The following is a 25,539-nucleotide window of genomic DNA, read 5'->3' as shown; positions in this document are numbered from 1 at the left end:
GGATGGAAGGACGCATTGGTCATCTTCATTTGAAGGAACTCTCGAAATGTGACAGTCTAGTTGCGCCGCTGTGATGCAATCGGTATTCAAATGCAACCTTCAAAGGACGCAGCTCTCTATTGAGACACAACTACTGAGTGATTTTGACTGAATCTGCACTGAAAGTCATGACTGTAGCAGTCGGAATATAATGGAGTTAGTAAAACTTTAAAGTAACATGTTGTCCAGCACTGCAGATTTCTTTATCCTAACTCGTATGCATGTACAAAATTGTATTCCAGTTTCTTCTCATCTTCACATGGTCATTAGTCAGCATGCATGTCTACAATGAATACTGATTCCTACCCTGATTATGGTTTATATTCTCACAACCAGAATTTCTGTGTTAAATTTTGAAGATACAGAAACTATTTCATATGTGTTTTTTACTTGTGCATCTTATTTTGCGAAGCTCTTTGTAACTTTGTTTCTAGAAGTGCTATATAGAAAAAGACATTGCTATGTCAGTGAAATTGTACAACAAACTATACATAGATATGTACATCAATCACAGACACAACAGATACTGCATTAGCCAAAACTGAAATGCAATGTAGAGTTTATTATATATGTGAGAGGAACAAGCAGAAGGACAATCATTAATATAATCCTCCACATTTACAGGAGAGTAGTGACAGCAGTTCCATTTTTCCAGTAGGTGTGTGTTGCGGTTACACAGGGAGCTGTTTGTGTTATTTAGCCTGTTTTGAATAATGTCAGTACAGTATCATGCAGTTCAGCTCAACAGCTTCAAAAAGGTCCATTCAACAAAATGAATGTCTCTCTGTTCCCACTAAAATATGATTAAAAACCCCATATAGAGAGTTGTTATTGCACGGCTGTAGTATCAGGCCGCATTCGTTTGAACTTCTCATGATTAGTTGTATATACCTTAGTGTACATAGTAGGTTATATAGGGTACATTATGTAACCTGGAGTAAATTATGTTTGATTTACGAATCGATAAGGAGGAGACCTTAGAAATGGACAGTCACCACAGAAGAACATCTGATTAGAATTGATTGCATACACAATTAACAGAATATGTGTTTGTGTCCTGTTCTATCCCTTTTTCTCACAACTCCTCACTCCCTTCCTCACTTCACATTTTTTGTTCTTATTGCAGGGTTTGATCTTACAGGTCATCACCCCTCCGTGACACACACATCGGCGCTGGCAGTCAGAGTCTGCGTAGAATGTCAGTCCAGACTTAACGTACTGACCCTCGAAGAAGCAGCCGCACTTAGCCTTTGGCACACAGCGATCCTAGAGGGTCAGAGTCATCATTAACCAGCAGTTACATCTTTCTGACTGACAATACTCACTAAAGCACTTACATGTACACTGAATACAACGTTGGAATAAATGTTTTCCGGTGTAAACACTATAGCTCTAAGGCAATAAGTGTCCCTCAGAATCAAGCCTTTCCATGTCAGGCTAACAAGAAATACCAAGGACCTGCATGATCATTTTAATGTATTAAATAGTTTATGACTGTAAATGACCTTTACTTTGTAGTAAACCGAATGTACTACTGATGTAGTTACTGAACAAATTTGATCACTCTGTTTAACTTCCAAAAACGAGTCTTCACATCTTCTAACAAGATGGCTCAGCTCCCACTGAGAACAAAGCACACATGATCACCTCTTCCTTAGTTTCACGAAATTTGGATTTCAAAAACTCGTGATTTTTACACAAATTATGCTAGATCTAAAAATACAGGGATTTATTATTTGTCCGTTAGAGTTAGATTCCTCACATTTGTGACAGGACTTTAAAACAGCTTTAGAACAGTGACGAAGTTCACAGAAAGTAGAAGCAAGAATAAAGCTGTATGTTAGTTGAGGAGGGCAGGTAGTGTTGAGGATTACCTTACTGAGCAGGAAACCAGGGTTACACACACAACCCTCACTGGGTTTGGCTTTACAATTCTGTGGAGAAGACCGAGAGGAGCAGCTGCGTGGACAGCCAGGAGCTGTTACACTGTACTTGCTGTTGTCTGGACACTGCATCCCTGACACACACAAACACACACACACACACACACACACACACACACACACACACACACACACACACACACGCACACAGAGAAATACACATATGATTGATACTTTTTATGACACTCACAGTGACTGGTCAGGTAATGAGGGTTTGAACTTCTCCCTTAAGGTTTCCATTTTCAGTCATTACTCAACTAGATTAAATGAGTGCAACACCACATCTATGAGAGACTGTCTCCACTCTCCATATGGCTGTCAGCTTCCAATCAATGAATTCCAGGACCAGCACAAGTGTTTTATAGGTAAACCATAGGGCCTGGCTAGGTAGACTAGAATGTCTTAAGTAAATATCCATGCACCTTGACAGCAGGGGGATCATTCCTCAAACATATATGTAACAAATGGATGGATTCATAGAGAAGAGAGGACCAGACCGTCTTATAAACACACAAGCATCATACTTACAACACAGCTTCTTCGTCCTCCATGGCTTCACGGGCCCGCCTTTTCTCTGACACTCCTCCACAGAGTCACTGATGATGTCACATTCTGACCCCTTTTTCCCCTTATTAAACACCATGTCACGTATGCAGTCGTCATGGAACTGCCTGGAATCTATGCGGCCTACAAAGTCCGCCAGGGGCCCATCCTCTGCTGTTATGACCTTGCAGGCTGATGTGTAGCTGGGTGGTTTGTAGTCAGGGGCAAAGGGGGGAGCACAGTCTTTACCTGGGAGCAGAAAACCATCAACATTATTAACAAAAGTATTAGACACTTGTTCGCCCACATATGACTAAAAGTGAATGTACTGTGAATGACAATATGTCTGAATGTTCTAAATCTCTGTGTAGAAGCTTATGTTAGATGTGACGTAAAAGCACTCTACCTCCTGAGCCACAGCAGTCGCAGGTATCCCACACTATAAGAAGTCCTAACTCATTACAAACTAATCTGGCTCTTTTAGGCTGTGATGTGAGAGGGCTCATTTACGGTGATTCACAGAACGTTTCGTTTTTTTGAGCGTAAGTGTCACAAAAATGTCATAAGGTCCAGCTTAGGATTTCACCCAAAATGGACAGACTCTAGACGTGAGACTCATCTATGTAAAAAGGTGCATATCTAAAAGGGAGTTATGATGCAAGGTCCAGTAGGGAAGATGAATTAAACTGCATCGGCTGCTTACACTCAAGAGAGCAGCCTTTCACGTTGGCCAGCCATTGGCTCACTCCAAACTCATTGGCGTTGGAAGCCATGTTCCCATTGGGCAGCATCAGGTCATCAGCAGGGTCATTGTTAAAGTTTCCGCAAAGACCACAGGTTGCACCTTGATAACTGGTAGCCAGCTCCACCCTCACTGCACTCGCAAAGTCAAAGGAGACCTAAAACAATGTAGGAGATAAAGAAAAAGTTTTGTAAGTTGTGTACAGTTCAACAACATATTGGCATTATTGCATTACAGTCATGGCATGGTGTAGCTGTGTGTGTTGTACCTCAAGAAAGTCTGTCTCAATGACAGTGTGTCTGTATCTGTGATAAACTTGGATCAGTGATTGATTGAGTGAGAACGGTAGAGACTGTTCAACCCCGTCCACCTGTGGAAAATAGGAAAAATGAGAAAAGATTAGTCCTGTCGTCCACTAAGACAGATGAGGCAAAAAACTGAAGTGTATAGGACTTTGAGTAGTGATCAAGACTAGAACAAAGCAATATGAATACAGACCACTTACCATTATTTAACATAAATAGAAATTAAGATAATGTTTTAGCCAAGCTGTTTAACAACACATACAGATATTCTGAGTAACTCTTGGTAGATTTTAGAGAAATTATATGGATCGGGGCTACAAATGATAAAGAGTACGTTATCTGGATGATTATTTGTGTGTGTGTGTGTGTGTGTGTGTGCATGTCTCTCACCAGTACTCCACCTGGGTGGTCCTGTGAAAGTGTGTATGTGACACCATAGACTTTGACGGTCACCACTTTAGCATATGACGCTCTTTTTTTGCCACGGTGGTTGTTCCCCAGGTTGACCTTCAGTTCCCCAAAAGAAGAGGAGAGAAGAAGACAGGTGGAAGGAAGTCAATGGAACAGCACGAGGAAATAAGGGATAGTAGACAGGACAGTGGAGGCATAAAGGAGACACATAGATCAGATAATGGCATCGGGATGAATTCTTAGTTGTTTACAGGTGCAGGATGAGATTCTTCTTTGTTTTTCGGCTCACTGACTGACTGAAGTAAAAGGCCTTGACTAACATATCACTGAAGTGACAGCACAAAACTATTTTCAGCAAAATGTACCTTAAGTAATGATAACACACATTCACATTGGATTTAATAATGTGGTGTGTATATATTCTTTGTGCAGAAGACAAGCGGTTTCTGGCTGGACAACATCACCTGCTACATTACTGTTCTGTGTTGTTCTACCGTCAGCTCACCTCGAAGGGCCGCAGACCTTTCGTGTCTCCACACACACTTGCCAACTTGAAGACACAGTCGCCCCTGAAATCGAACGTGCGTCCATCGAAGGTGTTGAAGTGGTGATCTCCATGTGCGGAGCAAGTTTGAAAGCTGACTGGATAACAGTCTTGCACTCCCTCCACAATGCCGCATTTCTCCCCGGAAGGACACTTAGTCTTCTTACATTGCACCTTTTGTGTTGTTGCATCACACACACACCTCTCCTCACACTGTGAGTCAGCCCAGAACACCACCCCTGGCTGGTAGTACTTGTCAAGATAGTTACAGCCACAGCCCGTCTCCTTGACAACACACCTGACAAAAAAAAAGCCGCCCCAGTCAGCAGGTATACACTGTTACAGTTGTTGCCAAGATGTCAAGAGGTAATGATGTCACCAAGCGACGAGACGCCAAATGCTTGAACTCAACCAAACATCTGAGGGTACACATGCTAAAAAACATGTGTACTGTATTAAAACTTTCTTGTCATGTCATGGGCCGGGTAGACCACACCCTCTGAATGATGCACCCCCTGAATTGAGACGCAGCAAAATGTACAATCAAAACTTACAGAATTCAATTTACTAAATGAGATGAAGAGAAAACAAAATGATGCTCATCTGATCGCAGGAAGATGATGTGAAAGGAAGACAATTGTTACATGAATAATATACATGGGTGAAAATGTACTGACTTAGTTCCACTGCGGACATATCCAGGGTCACAGGAGCAGCCTTCCACACATTTCTGGGGGCACACCACTTGCTGAGGACCACAGCTGGGTGGACAGGCTGAACCACACACCTCGTAGTGGCTGTGGGCCGGACATTTAACAGCTGGAGGCACAGACAAGTGTTATGCACAACAGACAGAGGGCAGGGGGTGGGGTATGGAAGAAGCTACTGCTGAACAGTACAGGGGTATAGTCGGCAAATAAATCACCTGCCTTTATGTCTCGAAACTGAAAATCTGAGTTCTACCTCGATCAACCTTGGAATACACATTCACATACGTAATTACCCTCAGAACTTGAATTTAGACACTGACACCACTATGAAGTTATCTGACAAGAGGGTGCACTATGGCAGATCTAAATAAGTGTCTGTCTGTATGTAACTCACAACAGCTGGCCAGTTGTCTCCACTGTTTAATGGATGCTCCAGCTTCCTGGCACTCTGTGAAGTAACCGTTCAAGGCGTTACACAACACTTCAGGTCGTCCTTTGTTGATGCAGACGTCATACAAACAGTCAGACACAAACTCTGCTACTGGCACTTTATTGTGACAGCCAGAGAAAGGCCCCTGCTTATCACTCAGAATGCCGCAGTACTTTGGACCAGTGAACCTGGAGGGGACGGAACAAAGGAAAAGATGTTGATCGATTGAGTTGATGCCTGACTGCAATGCATGAAACTGAATTTTCAAATAGTTCTTTTATATTGCTTTATTCGCTTTTGAATTAATGTATTAATAGTACTTGTTGACGAACCGCTCTTTAATTTGAATTATTTATCCTTGATTAATAATTGTATATTTATATTATTGGCCATTAAATGTTCCAATCTACTTTGCAATTTATGTAGTTATTGTTTATAAATGAATTGTTAAAACATTTATCAATGCCTGTTTTTACTGTAGAATTATTCTATAATTCATGAATTGCTTTATTATGGTTTCTGTAACACTTGTGGTCCTCCCTACCTTCCCCTGTTATTCTGCCTATCTTAAATTATCTGTATCCCTGAAATTAACATTCAGCCCTTATTAACTTGATCCATTTTTGAGAAAACTCTTTCTGTGTCTAACATGTAATAGAAAATGTAAGCATTGAACATTTCAAGCCGGTTTTATATGTGAGCACACAACATCACTGCTGGGTGTGAGTGGGTCTGTTCAGGCATGTGCTCTGTTGTATCTGGAACCACAAGGGCCGAAATACACACTGTTAAACCAATGGAATTCAGATTATACAGCAACCCTCCAACTATTTTCATTATATAATTAGAATCAGTTAAATATCTTTGTTAATATAATAGTCAACATTACCTGACACGGTCCTCCTCAGAGCACTGAGGACACACCCCTTTGCAGTAATGGTAACAGAATGGGTCACCATCAGCGACACTCAATGTCTTGGCCCAGTCGGTCACATTAACAGCCGTGACTCTGGCCGCCGTCAGCTCATCCTCCTTTTTGCCATTAAAGTTTCCACAGAGTCCAACGACGTTACCATAGTAACTGCTGCTTAGGGATACCATGATAAGTGTGGACCAATCAAAAGTGACTTCAACGCCAATATCACTCTGGATTATTCCTCTGATTCCAGACTGTATTATGGAGAGGCTGCCGTCTTCAAGAATAACAGGAAGTTCTGTCTTGATGCCGTCCACCTTAAAAGAGAAGGAAGTGACAGTGAGCCATTCTAAAATGTGAAGTTTAGCTATTTTCCATTAATTAAAATATTGAATGAAATTATAAACTTGTTGTGAAACAAACAGATCAGTTCAGAAAAGTGAAATAGTTGAGGCAGTTTTAATCAACATATATAATTTGAAGAAAGACCCACCAACATGTTGCCTTTGTTATTATTTGGGATGGATATAATGTGGCCCATCATCTCCACAGTGAGTAAACGCACATAGGAGTATTTAGAGTTCCCACGCAACTCGTTCTTGGTGGTCACAGTTACCTCTGGCAGGGATGGATCGAGACCTGAGTTGGTCAGAATAATTCATGTGAATGTTAGGCATATGTGAATGTGAGTTTGGGCTGATTTGTAGATTAAATTAAATGCCTCATAGCAGGTATTTACGAACCTGTAGTGTTGACGAGGACATAGGTGCAGGTTCCCTGGAATGAATAACTCCATCCATCAAATGTGATGTAGTGTGGGTCACCGAAGGCCGAGCATGAGGCCTTAAAATCAGGGAAGCAGCCTGCTTGGCCTTCTGATACCTCACAGTGCTCCTTCACCCTGCACTTAATCTCAGCACAGGGGTCTAGAAAACACACACACACACACACACACACACACACACACACACACACACACACACACACACACACACACACACACACACACACACACACACACACACACACACACACACACACACACACACACACATACGGTCAGATTTCCACATGCAGTTAAGTTGCTCTACAAAGCTCTAAATAATAAAACAATGGGAAATCCCATTAGTAGAAGCACGGTACAAATTATGCATAAGGACTAATTTCTGCACAAAGGCAGAAAAAATGTAAAGGTACAGTTTGGACAAGGTAAGCTAACATTTAAATAACATTTTCTGGCAGTAAGTATATGACCTGTGGGGTAGCAGCCAATTGTTCCATTCACATTGCGACACTCCTTCCCCTCCTGGCAACTTGTTGAGCTGCAGCTGAATTGTCCAGACTGACAGAGACAGAGCTCTGAACAGTCCTCCTGATATTCAGATTTACCCGACTGAAAAGAATCAGTTAAGTTTTAGAACACATTTACACACACTCATACATATATAATGTAATATTGCCATAGTAAGATTGAAGTATGCTTTTAGCAGAAATCATTGATTGCCTTTCATTATTTCATGACGTATTTCTGCTGTTCTGTGGATTTTCCGTTCAAGAGCAATGTTGGTCCAGACTAATATTGACCAGTACGATGACGATTACGTAAATGCCGATAGTTACCTGATAGTAAAGTCCATCCACTACACAGCCACATTCCTCCACAGGGACACAGCGGACTCCATCAGACATGAGGCCCTCGTCACACTGGCAGCCCTCCTGGCACACTGGGCAGGGCTCTGGCTGTTCCAGAGAGAAGCAGGTGGAGGAGCAGGCAGAGGAGCACAGCTCATAGTGACTTCTTGTTGGACATGTCACAGCTGCAAGGACAAACAAGGCCAGGAGATGCAGGAATAAGATGTTTTCTATAGTGTAAAATGAATACTTTTATAATGGTAACTTTTCAGATTTTGGTCTTTAGAAAATCACAACTTGCTGGTTTTAGTTTGGCCCATTTAATCACAATCAGGAACAGAACCCAGAATCTGCACTATTGAAAAAATGTCACACATTTTCTGTTTTTTTAATGTGAGACAAGCAATCTACAGAAAGTAAGCTGGGCTACAGCCGTTTCACCATGCTGCGAGTTGTTCCGTCTGCAGGGTGTAGATGCCACAGCTGTGGTGCTGGACTCAGATGGAGTCTCATTGAGACAGAGACCTCGAGATAATTTTTTCTTCTGCCCTATAGTCTTAGAATTTGCTGGATATCTCGGGTCAGCTAAATGTGTTGTCACATATTCTTAAGATAAGATAAGATAATACATGATAATCCTTTGTATGTCCCACAACGGGGGAAATTTGTGACGTTACTGCAGAATGAGGGCAGTCCAAAATAGACTTCTGCAAGTAATTGTAAATAAACAAGCAACACTTTTGCATAATTGCAATAATTGCAGGGGAATGTAAAACATTTGTTTACATATAAATAAAGACAAATATCAGTCAGTCAGATCAGACTCACGACAGAAGTCCTTGCTCCTCCATTTGCTTATCTTTGTGCCAGCTAGTTGACAGGCAGTGACATAACTCTGGATGTGACGGCACAGGACGTGCATGCCCCCTTCGCCTGTGGACATCTCCCTGCAAAAAAAAAAGTAATTCAATTACAGGAAACACCAAATATGGTCGTCACACAGAAAATCCAGTTTTCTTAAGAGCTGTTGCATTTTATTACAATTTATTCATTACAAAAACAAACAAACAAACAACTTTGTTGAACAAGTCATGATTGTCTACTGTGTATGTTATTACAGCTGGTCCAAATTTCAAGCAAGATTGAATGTGTTCAGGATTAAATAATAAAGAAAATACACTTTGAAATGAAAAAGTCCATTTGTTAAATTATATAAATAATAACTTATTTTATTAAATATTTCATAGTTCTAGATTTATGGAAATATCTTTATCTGGACCAAACTGAAATAAACTGAAATTCCCTATTGAACCATTTACCAGATTTTGCCAGACCTTTCAGGGGCCTGGAATCTCAAGAGAATCTAGAACTACATTTGTGCCAATTCTTCTGTTTTTGTCTGTCCTACTGCATACCTTAGTCGTATACCAAACACAACAAAAAAGTTAAATAAATGGAAGAACTGTGGACATTTTGGTCATAGGAAGCTGCAGTCTATAGGTTGCAGAGGTTGTGCAGTGGAAAAGACTTCAGACTATAGACCATAAATAAGATAACATATTTGTATCTCCTTGATATAAGGTATATCCTGACCTGACACAAGCATCGTAGTCGGGGGTTGGGGGCACTGTGGAATGGCACCCTGCAAATGGACCGTTTTGGGCTTTGATGATGTCGCAGGCCTTTTTGGCTTCTGGGACCTTCTCTTCATCAGGACCAGGGCAAGAACTGGCACCACAGCCTGTCTCACAGGGCGTTCCGTCACTCATCTCTACCCAAGCTGCCACCATATCTGCTGGCTTCTTTTCTGCTGATCCCAGGTCATCAGAAACTTTGCCATTATAGTTGCCACAGAGACCGACTGGTGAGCTGTGATAGGTGGATGGGATTTGCAAGAACACGCCTGCCATACAGTCATAGGTCAGCTTCAGATCAAAGTCGGTCTCGATGATGATGCTGATGCCATTTTGATAAGCTCGCACTTTTCCGTCAACCAATGACACAGGAAGGGGAACTCTGACGTCATTTACCTGAGACAAAGAGAAGAGCATAGACACAGATACACAAAGTATTTTAAGATGAGCTGGGTTATGTAAGTGCTGTATCCATCACTCAAGGCTAGTGCTCTTCTGAAAAATGACCATCACCACCCAGTCCATCTCTGACAAAAGAGCTACAGCACATTAACATAGAACACTATTTTTTGCGAAAATTGCCATGTGAATTTATGTGTTAGGGTTAGACACATAAATAGACAGATGCAGTGTCTTGGTCGATTGTTGTATGATTTGACCTTAAGTTTCAGCATGTGGATGTGGGCCACTTCATGTAATGATGCTCTACTTCTGACCTTCTTGTTGCCCAGACAAAATGGATGTGAGCCTTAAGTTTCCCACTTGTAAAAGACACATTTTTGGCCCAAATATCCCTAAACAATTGTGGGCCTTTTTGCCGAAATGCAATGCTTTTGAAAAGATGTAATCTGAATGTGAACCTACAGTGACCCATGTGGTAAATGGTAAATACGGACCAAATAGCAAAAAGCGAATTACACCACCGTTGGCACCTTCTGTTCAAATTTGGTATTGCTGTGGCTTAATTGGAGCCCAGATCTGGCAAACAGGAGCAAAGCAACCAAATGCCATCATTCCATGCAGTATGTGGGCCAGATGTGGGATGTGTAAGATGTGGGATGTATGCCAATCTGGCAAAAAAAAAAAATCTATGTGGGAGTCTATGTTATCACTGCATAGTTTTAATTCTGTTCTACTGAAAATGGTTATCACTCTTTGTGGGAATACAAAAAAAATCGTTCAAGTCATACAAAAAGGTCAGACATACCTTGACTTCCCATTGAACACCAGTCTCCATTGTGATATCAATATTGTAAACCTTGAGCTCCACACTGCGACTGACACTGCCACCCTTATTGGTTTGCTGTTGTACCAACACAGAGAAGGCTGTCAACCCTTCTTCCGTCTTCTCCACCTCTGATAACTTGAACACACAGTTTCCCCACAGAGGATATGCCTGGAGGGAGGATGGAGGGGGTAGAGACGCGGAGAGATTAGAAGATGTGTAGCATTATGCCTGAACTTGCACTGCTTGTCTTAAAACCTAACCAAGAAGGGTCAATGATGCAACAAAGTAATTTGTTTTTGTGAACAGTTCATCGACATGGTCATCGCCAAAAACGCTCTCGACATCTTCATCAATGTGTTCGAGTGTGTGCACCGCTTCTTCATCCTGAGATTTTTGATTTCTTTTTGTCATATTTGTGACTCTTGCGTGTTAAGAAACGTGCAGAGGATCGAACATTTACAGTCAAAATGATCATTTGGACACTTTACTGGCTCATGGGCCAGAGGATGACAGTTCTGAAGAACACGCGTACATGTAGGTGTGCTCCTTTAAGGAGCTAAGTGGGAATCAAGTGGATGTTGAGGAGGTAATTAAAACGTATTAGTACAAGTGTTGACATCAAAAGTACTGCTCATCTGTGTTTTTCTTAAAAACAAAATGTTTACCACATTAGGTGTGAAAGAATTATAACATTATATTAATGAAAAGGGTTATTATTACCTCCTATGACAAGCTGTAATGACGGAGAGCAAATCAGAAAATGACAATCATTGACTTACGTTACATGATTCTGCATGAGAAACAATTCATGTTGATACAGGACACATGTAGCATCGAATTCAGATGCTCTGATCTGACAAGTCACTACTGATATAGATAATAATATAAATATAAAATTAACCTGTACAATTCAATAAAATTGTCACACATTGTCCTGGATAACATCATCACTCTTGTCTTACAAATAAAATATTACCTGTCCATCAAATGACCTGACTGTCCTGACTCCACTCACAGAACAGGAACCAACCCCTTTGGGATAACAGGATGCTAAACCGTCTTTCACAACACACTTCTCATTGACTGAACACTGGAATTCAGGATCACACTCTACTTCTCCACTGTCCGAACAGACGCAACGAGTTTTACAGGACTCTCCTGGATAAAACACCTGAGAAAACAGGAGGGAGCAGAGAATCAATAGCAGTAATAGTGAGAAGTGGCAGAAGAGAAGGGGACATCAGTAAAATAAGCTGCAGTTGTAGCAGCAGTGAGTGCAGCAGCTCACCTGTCCGCTTTGATAATACTGTCCTTCGTACTGACAGCCACACTCTGCCAGAGGTACACACTTATCATGACTAATCATGAAGCCATCGTCACACACACAGCCTTCTGTGCAGGGCGAGCTGTCGTCACAGCCCTCAGGGGGCACGAGACCACTGCAGGTCAGCTGGCAGGGGGGGGCACACATCTCGTAATGACTGTCTGCACCACATGTGGGAGCTGGAGGAGAGACCCATGGAAATCAGTCAAAAATAAAAGCTTCCAGAAGTGACTTATTTGTACAACAGAAAAACTGACATTTTGGTTAAGGGAGTATTTCTTTATCACCGACATCTGGACGTAGTACACATTAATGAATGGATAAATAAATGGAATGGAATGGAATGGAATGGAATGGAATGGAATGGAATGGAATGAATGGATGATTGGATGAATGGATGAATGGATGAATGGATGAATGGATGAATGGATGAGTGGATGAATGGATGCATAGACAATGTGACTCCCAGTTTAGAGTGATTTGAGTGTCAGTGTGTGGATGTCTTACGACAAAAATGCTCGGTTCGCCAACTTTCCACTGTAGCTCCCGCATCTTGACAAGCAGTGCTGAAAGCTGATAGGCTGTTGCATAGGGCGGATGCATGGCCTTGGTACATACACAGATCAAAAACACACTCTGTGAGGAAGGGCGTGTGATCTAGTTTACCGTGACAGTGTCTGTACCAGCAGAGAGAGAGAGAGAGAGAGAGAGAAAGAGGGCACAGTCGGTTCACACAACTCCATCAAACAGAGAAATAGAATGTAAATGTTTACCAACCCTTCAGTTCGGATGATTCGTATATTTGATTTCATCTATTTGTTTTCTTTTGAACTGTGTAACCTTCTCAGGTAACAAAGGTACTGTATGTTTTGTAATTGTCTAATCCACACCTACTAACGCAACAAAACACTGTGACAATTAATTACACACGTAACACCAGTTTGTCAATGTGTATGTGGATATAAATATTTCTTATATCGTTATTTAAAATGTTTTTATGATCTAGCTATAACTTACATAATTCCCCACACCAGAACCTACCTGAACGGCCCTTTCTTGGAAGCTATGACACCACAGTAGCGCTCCTGTTTGTAACGTTGCAGCAGAGCAGGCTCGCACTCCGGACATTTACCATCAGGACAGTCACTAGTGCATCCAGGGTCTTCTCCTATCTTTGTACAATGACATTTATAGGTAAAACGGTTAAAATATGTATAAACGATTTAACTTGCAAATCAACAAAACAATTTATGTAAAGATGTCGACTGCAACATGCCTCAAAGTAAAATGAAGGAATTTTGGTCACGTGCAAGCATTTTTCAAGTCGGATCCAGTATGAGTTTCTACAATTTGCAGTGTGACTCAGTGGAGTTTTCATGTTTTTCTTTTTTCTGCTCGATTTCAGGTTTATGCAAGATTCTCCAGAGTCCTCCAGTCTCAGCTAATACATACCTTCCAGCTGTGTCCAAAGGCATTAATTTGTTCAGCCTGGGTACCATCAGGTTTCAGTAAATCATCGTCACCTTTCCCGTTATAATTTCCACACAAGCCTGATAAGGAGAAACAGGCAACAAGCACAGCAGTTACATGGAGATTTAACAGTTCAGTTGCATGAGGCATGAAAATAATTAATGATTACTAAAATAATTTTAATCAGGACAGATGGTGAGTTGGTGGCGCACTGAATTATTTCTGAGTGGCTTCACTTTTAGCCCTTCATTGCTTTGTAGATTTAAAGCAAAGACTGAAGGGATCTCGATACTTTCTGAATTTTCTAGTTGGGAAATAAATATCGTGTCTGTAAGTTAAATACGGGGAGTAGAACTGATTTCCACCTATAAACACAAAGTTACCTCATGCTTGCCTGAACTGCCTTGATGGAAAAAGTGTGTAAATGTTTCACATATTTGGGAATGGCGAATATCACCCAAAGAGTAAAAACCTAATTCAGGTCACCTCATGCACCCTTAGTTAAAATGCAGTATTGCTTTGGCTTACTTGTGGCCCAGATCTCGCAATGATTCCACTTGGTACATGGACCAGATGTGTGATGTACGGGACATGGACCAAATCTGGGCCCAAACTATTTTGCTATGTGGGATATGATTAGGTATAAAGGCTTTGCTTTGCTTGTGTTTGGCTTATACAACCACAGTCACATGCTCATTACATACACCCAACTTACCAGTTGTTGCAGCAGAGTATGAACTGGGCAAAGTCAAGCTGACATGGCTGTTCCAGTTGAACTTGAGCGTCAAGCCAAAATATGTTGTCACGATGCCAAAGTAGCCACGCCGGAACAGGGAAAGCTTGCCATCCTCCATGGAGTAGGGCAGATTCACCGACTGACTGTTTACCTGGGTAGGGTGGGAGGGGGTTTCAATGTAATATTACTATAACCACATTATCCGCAATTTGGCGCTTTGCCGTTGCAGAAACACAACAAGTCATTCCACAGTAGCATTGACAGTAAGCTACATTAACTTCTATAATAATTACCCAGTTCTAGTTACATGAAAATCAATTTTTTTTGTTTTTGTTTTTAGGTTGATCGTGACAACACAAACAACAGCACCCTCACTATTAGAACATAAATGAAGAAGTCTTTCTCTGTTCTTTCCCCACTGGTTGAACAAACCATAGTGATAGAGTAATGTGTTTACTGAAGGCAGCCTGATCTTACCAGTATTTTCCTTGGGCTGGCACGACTCATGCTGATGGTGACATTTCCAAACACATGAAGTGACACCGACTTGGTGAAGGAAACAGCCTTGTTACGACCCCTGTTTCCATTTTGGACCAGCACCTGAAATGGGACCAGATCCTGGTCTGATCCCTTGGTGAGTTGGGACAGAATATAGGTACAAGTCCCCTGGAAATCGAACCGGCGACTGTCAAAGGTTCGGTAGTGGGGGTCACCAGTGGCCTTGCATGTTTCATAGGATGTTGAGTAGCAGTCCCTAACACCCCCCTTCATGACACAGTGCTCCTTCTTCTTACAAGTATGTGATGCACACTTCACCAGAAAGACAGAAGACAGCAGGAAAGAATATCAGTGAAAACATTTATCCACAACATTTAGTTGATTGTGTGCACACCAACAGAGGTGATGCCTCACAGGTGATTTCACACAGTATGACAGATATAGCACACACAGTCACACAAACCAACCTTGGCTTTCCCATTATGGCATTTACACCTGCTGGTGCAAGTGTTGTCACCCCAAAAAGTGGTGTCTGATGGGATATATTTGCCCTCATACTGACATCCTGTGGTGGAAATTTTAACATTTGGGCATTGATTGATGGAAGGAACTACTTTGATGTATAGAAATATGAGCAAATGGATTCTCTTAGTTATCAGGGTGTTTCTCAAAGTAACTGATGTTATATGACTTCCTCACTTACAGGGTCACCTAACAAAGAGGTCACAGGAAAGGGGATGTGAGGGGGTTGTAAAATGTTGATAAGAGATGCTTGTAAACAGATGTTCACTCAAGGAGCCTGAGACCGAGGAGAAGACAGGATACTGATCACCTATTTCTAAAGATCAAAGAGGTTAATTGATAAACATGTGTTCCTCTCACAGGAGGAGCTTGTGAAGGTTTAAAACTGCTGTGTCTTCTGTATGTCATTGCTCATTGTATGAAATCTTTGCCGTGATTTGTACTGTGATGCCCATCTGCAGATGTAGAATTAAAACTCCAGAAAGAACACTTGCTGACTTGTGCTTGATTATTGGTAAAATTCCACGACAATCTGGCGTTGTCGGCAGGATAACTTGTGTGAGAGGACGTTCTGGATCTCAAAGCTGAAGGTAAATAGTGCACAAAAGAGTCTAGAAGACTCTTACCTCAACCTCCCTAAACAGTTTGGAGACGTGAGGACTGGAAGCTGAAGAGAAGGGGTGCCCTCTCACTGAAGTGATCTATGCGGACCGAGCACGACAAGCAAACAGTTTCTTTCTGGTGAGTAAAATTCTAATTTCGAAAAATAAACTGGGTTTATTAAGGTTAAGGGATTCACTCATTTTGTAAAAAGTGAGGAGCAGACGTGCTTGCATAGCAAGGTTTTGGAAACCGGTGTTGAATTCAGAGAAGCTTCAGGGTTTGGAACCAATAAAAAAAAGTTAACTGGGTTTAACAGTTTTTTAGTTAACTGGGTTTAACAGTTTTTTAGTTAACTGGGTTTAACAAAGTCAGGGTTTAGAACCACTGCAAAAAAAAAAAGAAAAGAAGTTGAATTGGGATAAACAAAGTATATATAAGATATATGGAGTGTTTATTAATTTAAACACACCTTTAAGATTGAGCTCTGACGTCGAGTTTCATGATAATTATAACTATTTTCATAAAAAAGTAATAGCATTCTCAAGTATTTAATACCTGGAGGGGTATAACTAGAGAGAAGTGTGTGTCTAGAGATTTGAATGATATTTCTCTAAAGGTATTAGGATGCACTAAGTGTATTTAGAAATGTTTTAACCAAAATATAAAAAAAACATTTATAAAAAAAAAAAAAGGGGAAAAGAGGTATTCTAAAACCTCCTATTAGGAGAAGTAACTACGTTAGATAGAATTGGGTTTATTAAAACTAAATATAAAAGAAAATAATCTCAAATCAAAACTCAAATTTAAAAAATACAGATAAATAAAAAAGATATAGATCAAATAAATTAAATAGGAGTTAGGAACATTTTTATTTTTTCTCCCGTACCAGTAGAACTTTTGGTCTGCAAAGAAAAATGGGTTTAAACATCAGTAAAGAAGGGAAGAGGAAAGATTCTGTAAATTCACCACAGCCTACCTCTCCTAATGTGCAGTACATGATAAAGAATTACGGCAAATGTTGTACTGAACAATTCAGCGAATGGGTTGAGAATTGTGGCTTTCCAAGCACGGGAAGTTTGAGTTTGAATCAGTTACAGCAACTCAAAGTTAAACTACTTGTGAAAGAAGAGCGGAGTAAAGATGATAAGCAAAAAAGAAAAAAGAATAAAAAAGTATTTGTACCAAATTGGGCAGCGTATGACTGTTGGGTCACAGAAGCAAATATCAGAGATAGAAAGCAGAAGGCAGGGACTGATGTTGTCTCCAAGTGTCAGTTTCTCCACTTAGATCCTGATCTCGACTCAGCTCCGCCAAAGGGGAGACCACAGCCGGCAGCGGTGCTGGACCAGCCGAGCGCTCAGCCGCCACCGCTGCAGACGGCGCAAGCGGCAGTTCCAGCCGTCTCTCAACTCTACCCAGACCTCGACCTCCCCGCTGCGGAGGGACAAGACAGCCCTCCAGCCTACAGCACTCCGTGGTCAGCAGCTCACACTCCGAATCGCACCCGAAGAGGTAAAGATTACGGTTTAAAAACATCCGTGCAAGCACCGATGGTGGAGGTGGCCGCAGGAGATGGAAACACTCAGCTGATCTATAGACCATGGACATTCACGGAAATGAAAGAATCCACCGTTTCATTCCTCCCACAAGTCCTAAGTGGGGGAACACAGTATGCAGTGCAATTGGAGGCTTTTTGCAAACAGTTTAAACCAACGAGTACTGAACTGCAGAGACTGTTGATGACGCAGATGGGGATTCATTTTTCCAAAGTGACGAGAGTTTTCCCCGCACGGGAGCGGCGATTGGTGGATCCAGACTGGGCCCATGCTAGTAACCATGAATATGGACAATTCATAACTAATCTGTGTGAGGAAATAACAGAAAAGTTTCCCGCAAGAATGGACATGAGTAAAATTTCCATGTGTAAACAAGGTGAAGATGAGACTGTGACCGATTATCTCCACAGGCTCTCGGAGGTCCACACTACAAATAGTGGCCTCGAGAGGCCGGATGCCATGGGGGGGCAGAATCGTATCACCCCGTGGGAAGCTCACTTGAGGGATCGCTTCATCCACGGCATCAGACCGGAGATCAGTGAGATGGTGAAAACAAACTGCATCGCCTGGGAGTCTGCAAATCTCGGGAAAGTCGAAGTACATGCCACCCATGCTGAAAAACTCTTGAACAGTAAGAAAAAGAAAGAGAAGTCTGAGTTTACAGAGCAGCTACAGATGGCTCAGCTGGCGGCGTATCAGACACAAGGCCGCGGCAGAGGGAGAGGTCGATGGAGGGGAAGAGGACGGGGACGTGGAAGATCTGACGCTTGTTTCATTTGTGGCAAAGTTGGACACTGGGCAAGGGACTGTCCTGATAACCCGCACACAAAGTGCGATTGACTGGCGGGGGAGCTGAGGACAGATACGGATCCAGGTGGTGAAAACGTTGAGACGGAGAGGGAGTTTGAACCCTCACATCAATATCGTAAGAACACTGACACACACACACCATGTAAATTAATGTTGGACACAGAGCAGATGATTACGAAGGCTATTAATCATTGTGAGTTTAAGCAGGAGATTAATAAAGAGAGGCTCATTGAGCTTTATGCTAAATATTCACATGATGCATATAAACAGATGCCGGAACACACGATTGTAGTGAGTGGTAAAGACATCACATTTTTGGTAGATTCAGGGGCCACAGAATCAGTCATTAAATGTGGAGAGTTTGATATTACTCCTAAAATGAGTGCCAGATATCTCAGAACGATTGGAGCAACTGGTACTACAGTGACAGAGAGATATACTGTACCATTGTCTTGTCATGATGAGGTTGAAGGGAGCTTTAAACATTCATTCTTGTTGTCACCACGGTGTCCAGTAAATCTTATGGGTAGAGATTTGATGTGTTTGATGGGCATTATGTTAATCTCAACATCACAAGGTATAGTCGTAAGTAGAGTTCCACAAACATCAGTGTTTGTGAAACATGGTAAAGAGGATTTAATATATTCGTATCAATGGAATATTCCAGACTCTGATCTCACTGCTGTAAACAGCACTCTTCTGCAACAGGCAAAATCACTTAGTACAGATGTGTTAACAGATGTTATGACAACACAAAGCTTACATTGTACAGCACACATCTCCGTTGGATCAGATCATTTGTTTGAGCAAAACTGGTTTAAAGAAGGCCAGGTTGAAGACAAACTTAGGCTGAATTGGCTATACTGGAACAATAACCACTGTGTTGTATCAGTAGCTCTAACTGACTCACTTAAACAAGATTTGCTTGAAGTGTCACATTCTGATCCTTATGTTCCACTAATCAAACCCAGACAGGAAGAATGGAAGGACTTGGAAACTTGGACCAAAAGGTGTAATGCAGCTACTGGATGGGAGAAAACATCTGATCCTAATATTGATTTACACAGAGGTTTGAAGGTTAATCGTAGGAGATTTTCTGCAGTGATAAATGCAATCAGGAGTGTTGAACTCATTCCTGATATAGATTTTGTCAATGTTAAACATACACCGCAAATAGGAAAACCTCTTGATATGAGTGATGAAGGATTCAGTTTTGTGTTAAACATAAGTGACATTCCTGAATTGAATCAGGTACCGTCATGTGTGTGGGCTGAGCACAAATATGATGTGGGTCTAATCAAAGGAGCAGACCCAATAGTGATAATCCCTAAATCATCATATAGACCATGTCAAAATCAATATCCATTGAAAAAGGAAGCAGTGGAAGGTATTAAACCAGTCTTTGAATCTCTTTTAAGGGCTGGGGTGATAGTTCCATGTGAAAAATCTCCTGTTCGAACACCTATTTTTCCTGTTAGGAAAATGAAGGAATCTGGACAACCACAAGGATGGAGATTTGTGCAGGACTTGCAAGCAGTTAATGCTGCAGTACAGGCTCGTGCACCAAATGTTCCGAATCCTCATACTATTCTTTCACAGGTTCCATCTGAGAGTAAATGGTTTTCTGTGGTTGATTTGTCAAACGCATTTTTCAGTATTCCCATTCACCCCGACAGTCAGTTCTGGTTTGCATTTTCTTTTGAAGGAAAAATGTACACATTTACACGCCTTTGTCAGGGGTATTGTGAGTCACCCACAATCTTTAATGCAGCATTAAGGGACAATCTGGAATCACTGGATCTACCAGCAGGTAGTGCCCTTTTGCAGTATGTGGATGATTTAATGATCTGTTCCCCCACAAAGGAGACATGTGTACAGGACACAGTGGCGTTACTCAAACATTTAGCTACAAATGGTCATAAAGTTAGTTTGTCTAAAATGCAATTTGTTTCGGAAAAAGTTACCTTTCTGGGTCATATAATCACATCAGAGGGTAAAACCCTCTCATCCAAACGAATTGAAGCTATTCAAACTATCCCAAAGCCAGAAACAAAGAAACAAGTCATGAGTTTTTTAGGGATGACTTCGTATTGTCGGCAATGGATTCCACATTATGCTGAAATAGAGGCACCACTATCAGCAATTGTGTATGGAAAAGGCCTCACTGCAAATAACAGAGTCACCTGGACAACTGAAGCTGAGAAAGCTTTTGTTGATTTGAAGTTAGCTATGCAATCTCCTCCGACATTAGGACTACCAGACTGTACCAGGCGCTTTACACAGACTGTGGATGAAAGAGGCGGGTATATGACATCTGTGCTGCTGCAGGACCATGGGGGACGACTGAGACCGGTAGCTTATTTTTCCTCACGACTTGACTCTGTGGCAGCAGGACTCCCAACTTGTCTTAGGGCTGTAGCAGCTGCTGAGAAAGCTGTGATTGCATCACGTGATGTTGTGGGTTATGCTGATTTGACGCTACTGGTGCCACATGCTGTTTCAATGATTTTGCTTGAACAAAAAACTTCTCACCTTTCAACAGCTAGATGGCTCAGATATAATACAGTGTTACTTGAAATGCCAAACATCACTATTAAGAGGTGCACTGTTCTTAACCCCGCTACTCTCCTCCCTACACCAGGTGATGGAGAGCCACATGATTGTGTTGCAGTAATAACTGAAATTTGTTCTCCCAGACCAGATTTACAGGATGTACCACTGGTGAATGCAGACATGGAGCTGTTTGTGGACGGCTCAGCATCAAGGGATCCAGCAACTAGTAGAAACCAAGTGGGTTTTGCAGTAACAACTTTGTATGATACAATCATAGCTGAACCACTCCCATCACAGTATTCTGCACAAGCTGCAGAATTAGTTGCATTGACTGAAGCATGCAAATATGCAAGAGACAAGAGTGTCAACATCTTCACTGATAGTAGATACGCATGGGGTGTGGCACATGATTTTGGCAGACTTTGGGCTAATAGAAAGTTTTTAACCTCTACAGGTAAACCCATTACACACCATACCCTGGTTGCTGCTCTTCTTGATGCTGTGTTGCTACCTAAACTGATTGCAATCTGTAAATGTGAAGCGCATACTAGGGAACTTGACTCAGTTTCACGGGGAAATGCAAGAGCAGATATTGCTGCAAAGGCTGCAGCGAAACGTAGCCTGCCAGTTAATGATGCTTTTGTTTTGGATGTGCCCGTGACACCTAATGCTGATTTACAGGAGCTGCAAGCGAGGGCAACACCAGAGGAGAAGGTTGTTTGGAAGAAAGCAGGCTGTTCTGTTACTGACGGAATTTGGTGTGGGCCAGATGGAAAACCTTGTTTACCTAAATATCTGTTTCCTTATTATGCTAAGTTGATACACGGTAAAGACCATGTGTCAAAGGGGGGAATGCAAGCAGATATACAGAAGTATTGGTTTACAAAAGGATTTTCAAACTACTCAAAAAAATTCTGTCAGAAATGTGTAATTTGTGCTACGAATAATATTGGTAGAGGAATCCATACTGCACAAAGTGCACATCCAGCACCAAACGAACCATTTGATCATTTACAGATGGATTTTATTGAACTAACACCAAGCGAGGGAAAGAAGTACTGTCTTGTTGTGGTTGACATGTTTTCCAAATGGGTAGAGGCTTTTCCCTCATCGAAACAGGATTCTTCAGCAGTGGCAAAGGCACTTCTGGGGGAATTCATTCCTCGGTGGGGAATCCCAAGAAAGATATCCAGTGATAATGGTACTCCATTTGTAAGCGCAGCTTTAAAGAGTGTTGGTGAGTATTTGGGTATCGATATGCGACAACATTGTGCTTACCATCCTGCTAGTGGAGGAGCAGTGGAAAGAGAAAACGGCACATTGAAAAACAAACTGGTCAAATGCTGTGAGGAAACAGGGCTGACATGGACAAAGGCATTACCTATTGTTTTAATGTACATGAGATCTAGAGTGAGAAGTAAGAATGGTTTGAGTCCTTATGAGATTCTCTTTTCACGTCCAATGGAGACAGGAATTGGTCCTGTTAAAAGGCAGCTTCCTCAGACCAGTCAATGTGAAGATGAAATGTTGCGATATTGTGTAAATCTTTCCTCTGTTCTCCTTGATATCCACAGGCAGGTGAAAGACGCCCTACCAAAATCCATAGACGGTGAACTGCATGATTTGAAACCAGGAGACTGGATTGTGGTGAAGGACCTGAGGAGGAAAAGCTGGAGAGCACGCCGGTGGAACGGGCCCTATCAAGTTCTTCTCACCACGCAGACGGCAGTGAAGGTCGCAGAGAGGGCAACCTGGGTACATGCAAGCCATTGCAAGAGGGTACCTGAGCCAGGAGAGGATTCTTCAGGACAGAACGTGCGTTGATGTCAGCAGGTGGTGTTTCCAGCCTTCGATTGTTTCATGCCCGCAAGGAAAGGGGTGTGGAAACCATTAGAGTTACAAGTCTCTAAAATTCAGTGACACACTGATTAAGAGGGTTGCAAGAGGAACACTGCTGATACTCAATGGCGCCGACGGACAAACAGTGGCATCTGATGGGGCGGGCGGTGCGCAGTTGGAAGGAAGGGAAGTGCTCCCTGTTCTTGCTGACTGTCATCTTCGTCCTACCACTGCTGCTGTGGAAAACAAGCCAAAACAACTCGAGCATAAAAGAAATAACCAAAAGAGAACTTTCGTTTGACCCCTATGATGAACAGATAAAACCTGAAAATAATGCATGGTATGAGACCATGAAGGTAATCGCTAGAAAAATCACTAATGAGAGCTGTTATGTCTGTGCACAACTTCCTCATGGTGTGGGTACTACTCTCCCACTTAAGACCATCCCACTAAACACCTCAGAGACATTAGGAGTACTGATAGCTTTCACTCAGGGGCTTTCACTAAAGAACAGGACTGTGCGAGACATGAATAGTAAACTTAAACTACTGAATATCAGTGTAGTTAATTATGGGGGTTCCACAGCTCGATTCTGGGACATGTCTTTGGTGGCAGATCAGGAAATTCACCAACCTGTGATGACAATAAACCCCACCGGACAGTTAGGCACTGTTTGTTTTACTAGACAATGTTTTATGGCTGAGGATCACTATCTGGGAACTTCACCATGTAAGCAAAAAGTTATAGCTACTTGTGGTTTGAGATGGGATCGGGAACCATCAGAAACATGTAGAGGTAACGTGCCATTTGTTGCTCAGTTAAATTTAACTAATACCATCAGTTTAAACAGACCAGGTCATGACAACCCGGTTGTTAGTATGCCTTCTAGTGATGGGTATGGGTCTCTGAGGGAACATGTGTGGGTGTGTGGGAAATATGTTTACCAGTCACTCCGACCGGGGTGGTGTGGGACTTGTTATATTGCCAGACTAGTACCTTTTGTTACCTTGTCACCTAACCTCACCCACTTCCATACAGATTATCCTCACTATTATGTGCCATCCAGACATAAGCGTTCCACAGTAAGAGTGTCTCCAGGAGAAAAAGGATTCGGAGGGTTCTTACCTTGGTGGGGAACTTTGAACAACGCACACAAGATAGATGAGATTGCTATGGAACTGGAGAATCTAACAGCCCTAGTGGGGGAAGGTTTCTTATCTCTGTCTCCCAGTATTCAGGGTATCAGGAATGTGGCTTTGCAGAACAGAGTGGCTTTGGATTTAATGCTCGCAAGTCAAGGGGGTGTTTGCCACATAATTGGGACCGATTGCTGCACATACATACCTGACATTTCTGATAATATGACGCATATAGTTTCCCATTTGAATGATCTATTGTTCGAGGAGAAAAGCAAAGACTCTCAAATTCCTGAAGGATGGAATTGGGGATCATGGTTTACTCTAACGGGTTGGAAAAATGTATTGTTGAAATTTTTGACGCCTATTCTGATTTCATTTTGTGTATTAGTGTTGTTTGCATGTTTTATTGTTCCTTGTGTTAAGACTATGGTAACTTCCCTCATTAAGTCTACGATTGGGCAATATGTTCAACTTCCTGAAACTAATCAATCCTGGACGCTTCCCTTCCAGGATGATGAGATGATTTAAAATTGTATAGAGGATGTTGAGCCTTAAGGTCTCAAAGGGGGGAGATTGTGGTGGAAATTTTAACATTTGGGCATTGATTGATGGAAGGAACTACTTTGATGTATAGAAATATGAGCAAATGGATTCTCTTAGTTATCAGGGTGTTTCTCAAAGTAACTGATGTTATATGACTTCCTCACTTACAGGGTCACCTAACAAAGAGGTCACAGGAAAGGGGATGTGAGGGGGTTGTAAAATGTTGATAAGAGATGCTTGTAAACAGATGTTCACTCAAGGAGCCTGAGACCGAGGAGAAGACAGGATACTGATCACCTATTTCTAAAGATCAAAGAGGTTAATTGATAAACATGTGTTCCTCTCACAGGAGGAGCTTGTGAAGGTTTAAAACTGCTGTGTCTTCTGTATGTCATTGCTCATTGTATGAAATCTTTGCCGTGATTTGTACTGTGATGCCCATCTGCAGATGTAGAATTAAAACTCCAGAAAGAACACTTGCTGACTTGTGCTTGATTATTGGTAAAATTCCACGACAATCCACAGCTGGACTTGGGAACACATCTGAAACACACACATGCACACATATGAATGAGCTCTAACAGTGCGTAAAGCTGCTAGCTGTGACCACAGTATGATGGTTTAGTGGTTGTTATAATTTCTTTATGATAGGACCACTGTAGATCCCTCTCTGCAGTCGTCAGTAGCATTGTAATGGGCGAAACACAGGGGGATGTGCAGGTTATTTACTATAGTAAAGACTGTTTTTTTTAAGTATAATGTTTTGCTCAATTTGTTTTCCTACTTTTCAAGTACTTACCTCTCTATGACAGAGTTTAAGGTCACTTTCAATGTGACACCAAAACCAGACATGAAACTATATAAACCAA

The 25,539-nt window shown here is 41.8% G+C and overlaps 2 protein-coding genes across 2 annotated transcripts; one reads left to right on the top strand and one right to left on the bottom strand.

Moving 5' to 3' along the window:
• Positions 1-581: 581 nt before the first annotated feature.
• Positions 582-10,056, bottom strand: LOC133013569 (IgGFc-binding protein-like). The gene is made up of 16 exons (XM_061080548.1): positions 9,809-10,056; positions 9,044-9,162; positions 8,204-8,400; positions 7,838-7,976; positions 7,327-7,509; positions 7,077-7,222; positions 6,557-6,900; positions 5,632-5,855; positions 5,205-5,346; positions 4,489-4,825; positions 3,963-4,079; positions 3,536-3,637; positions 3,229-3,424; positions 2,511-2,774; positions 1,914-2,056; positions 582-1,305 (listed from the first exon to the last, which is right to left on the bottom strand). The coding sequence occupies exons 1-16, from the start codon at positions 10,003-10,005 to the stop codon at positions 1,102-1,104; spliced, it is 3,054 nt and encodes a 1,017-aa protein (XP_060936531.1). The 5' UTR covers positions 10,006-10,056; the 3' UTR covers positions 582-1,101.
• Positions 10,057-18,705: 8,649 nt separating this feature from the next.
• Positions 18,706-25,146, top strand: LOC133013568 (protein NYNRIN-like). The gene has a single exon (XM_061080547.1). The coding sequence runs from the start codon at positions 18,747-18,749 to the stop codon at positions 22,971-22,973; it is 4,227 nt and encodes a 1,408-aa protein (XP_060936530.1). The 5' UTR covers positions 18,706-18,746; the 3' UTR covers positions 22,974-25,146.
• Positions 25,147-25,539: the final 393 nt, after the last annotated feature.

The sequence above is a fragment of the Limanda limanda genome, chromosome 11, assembly GCF_963576545.1.
Source record: "Limanda limanda chromosome 11, fLimLim1.1, whole genome shotgun sequence".
Taxonomy (NCBI): domain Eukaryota; kingdom Metazoa; phylum Chordata; class Actinopteri; order Pleuronectiformes; family Pleuronectidae; genus Limanda; species Limanda limanda.
This window is presented reverse-complemented; position numbering and strand designations above follow the sequence as displayed.

Coding starts and splice junctions, on each gene's coding strand:
- LOC133013569 (XM_061080548.1), bottom strand. CDS start 10,005: ATGGTGGCAGCTTGGGTAGAGATGAGTGACGGAACGCCCTGTGAGACA. Junction 5,347..5,631: donor GAGACAACTGGCCAGCTGTT/GTGAGTTACATA, acceptor CTGTGCCTCCAG/CTGTTAAATGTCCGGCCCAC. Junction 3,638..3,962: donor ACCACCCAGGTGGAGTACTG/GTGAGAGACATG, acceptor TATTTTCCACAG/GTGGACGGGGTTGAACAGTC.
- LOC133013568 (XM_061080547.1), top strand. CDS start 18,747: ATGTTGGACACAGAGCAGATGATTACGAAGGCTATTAATCATTGTGAG.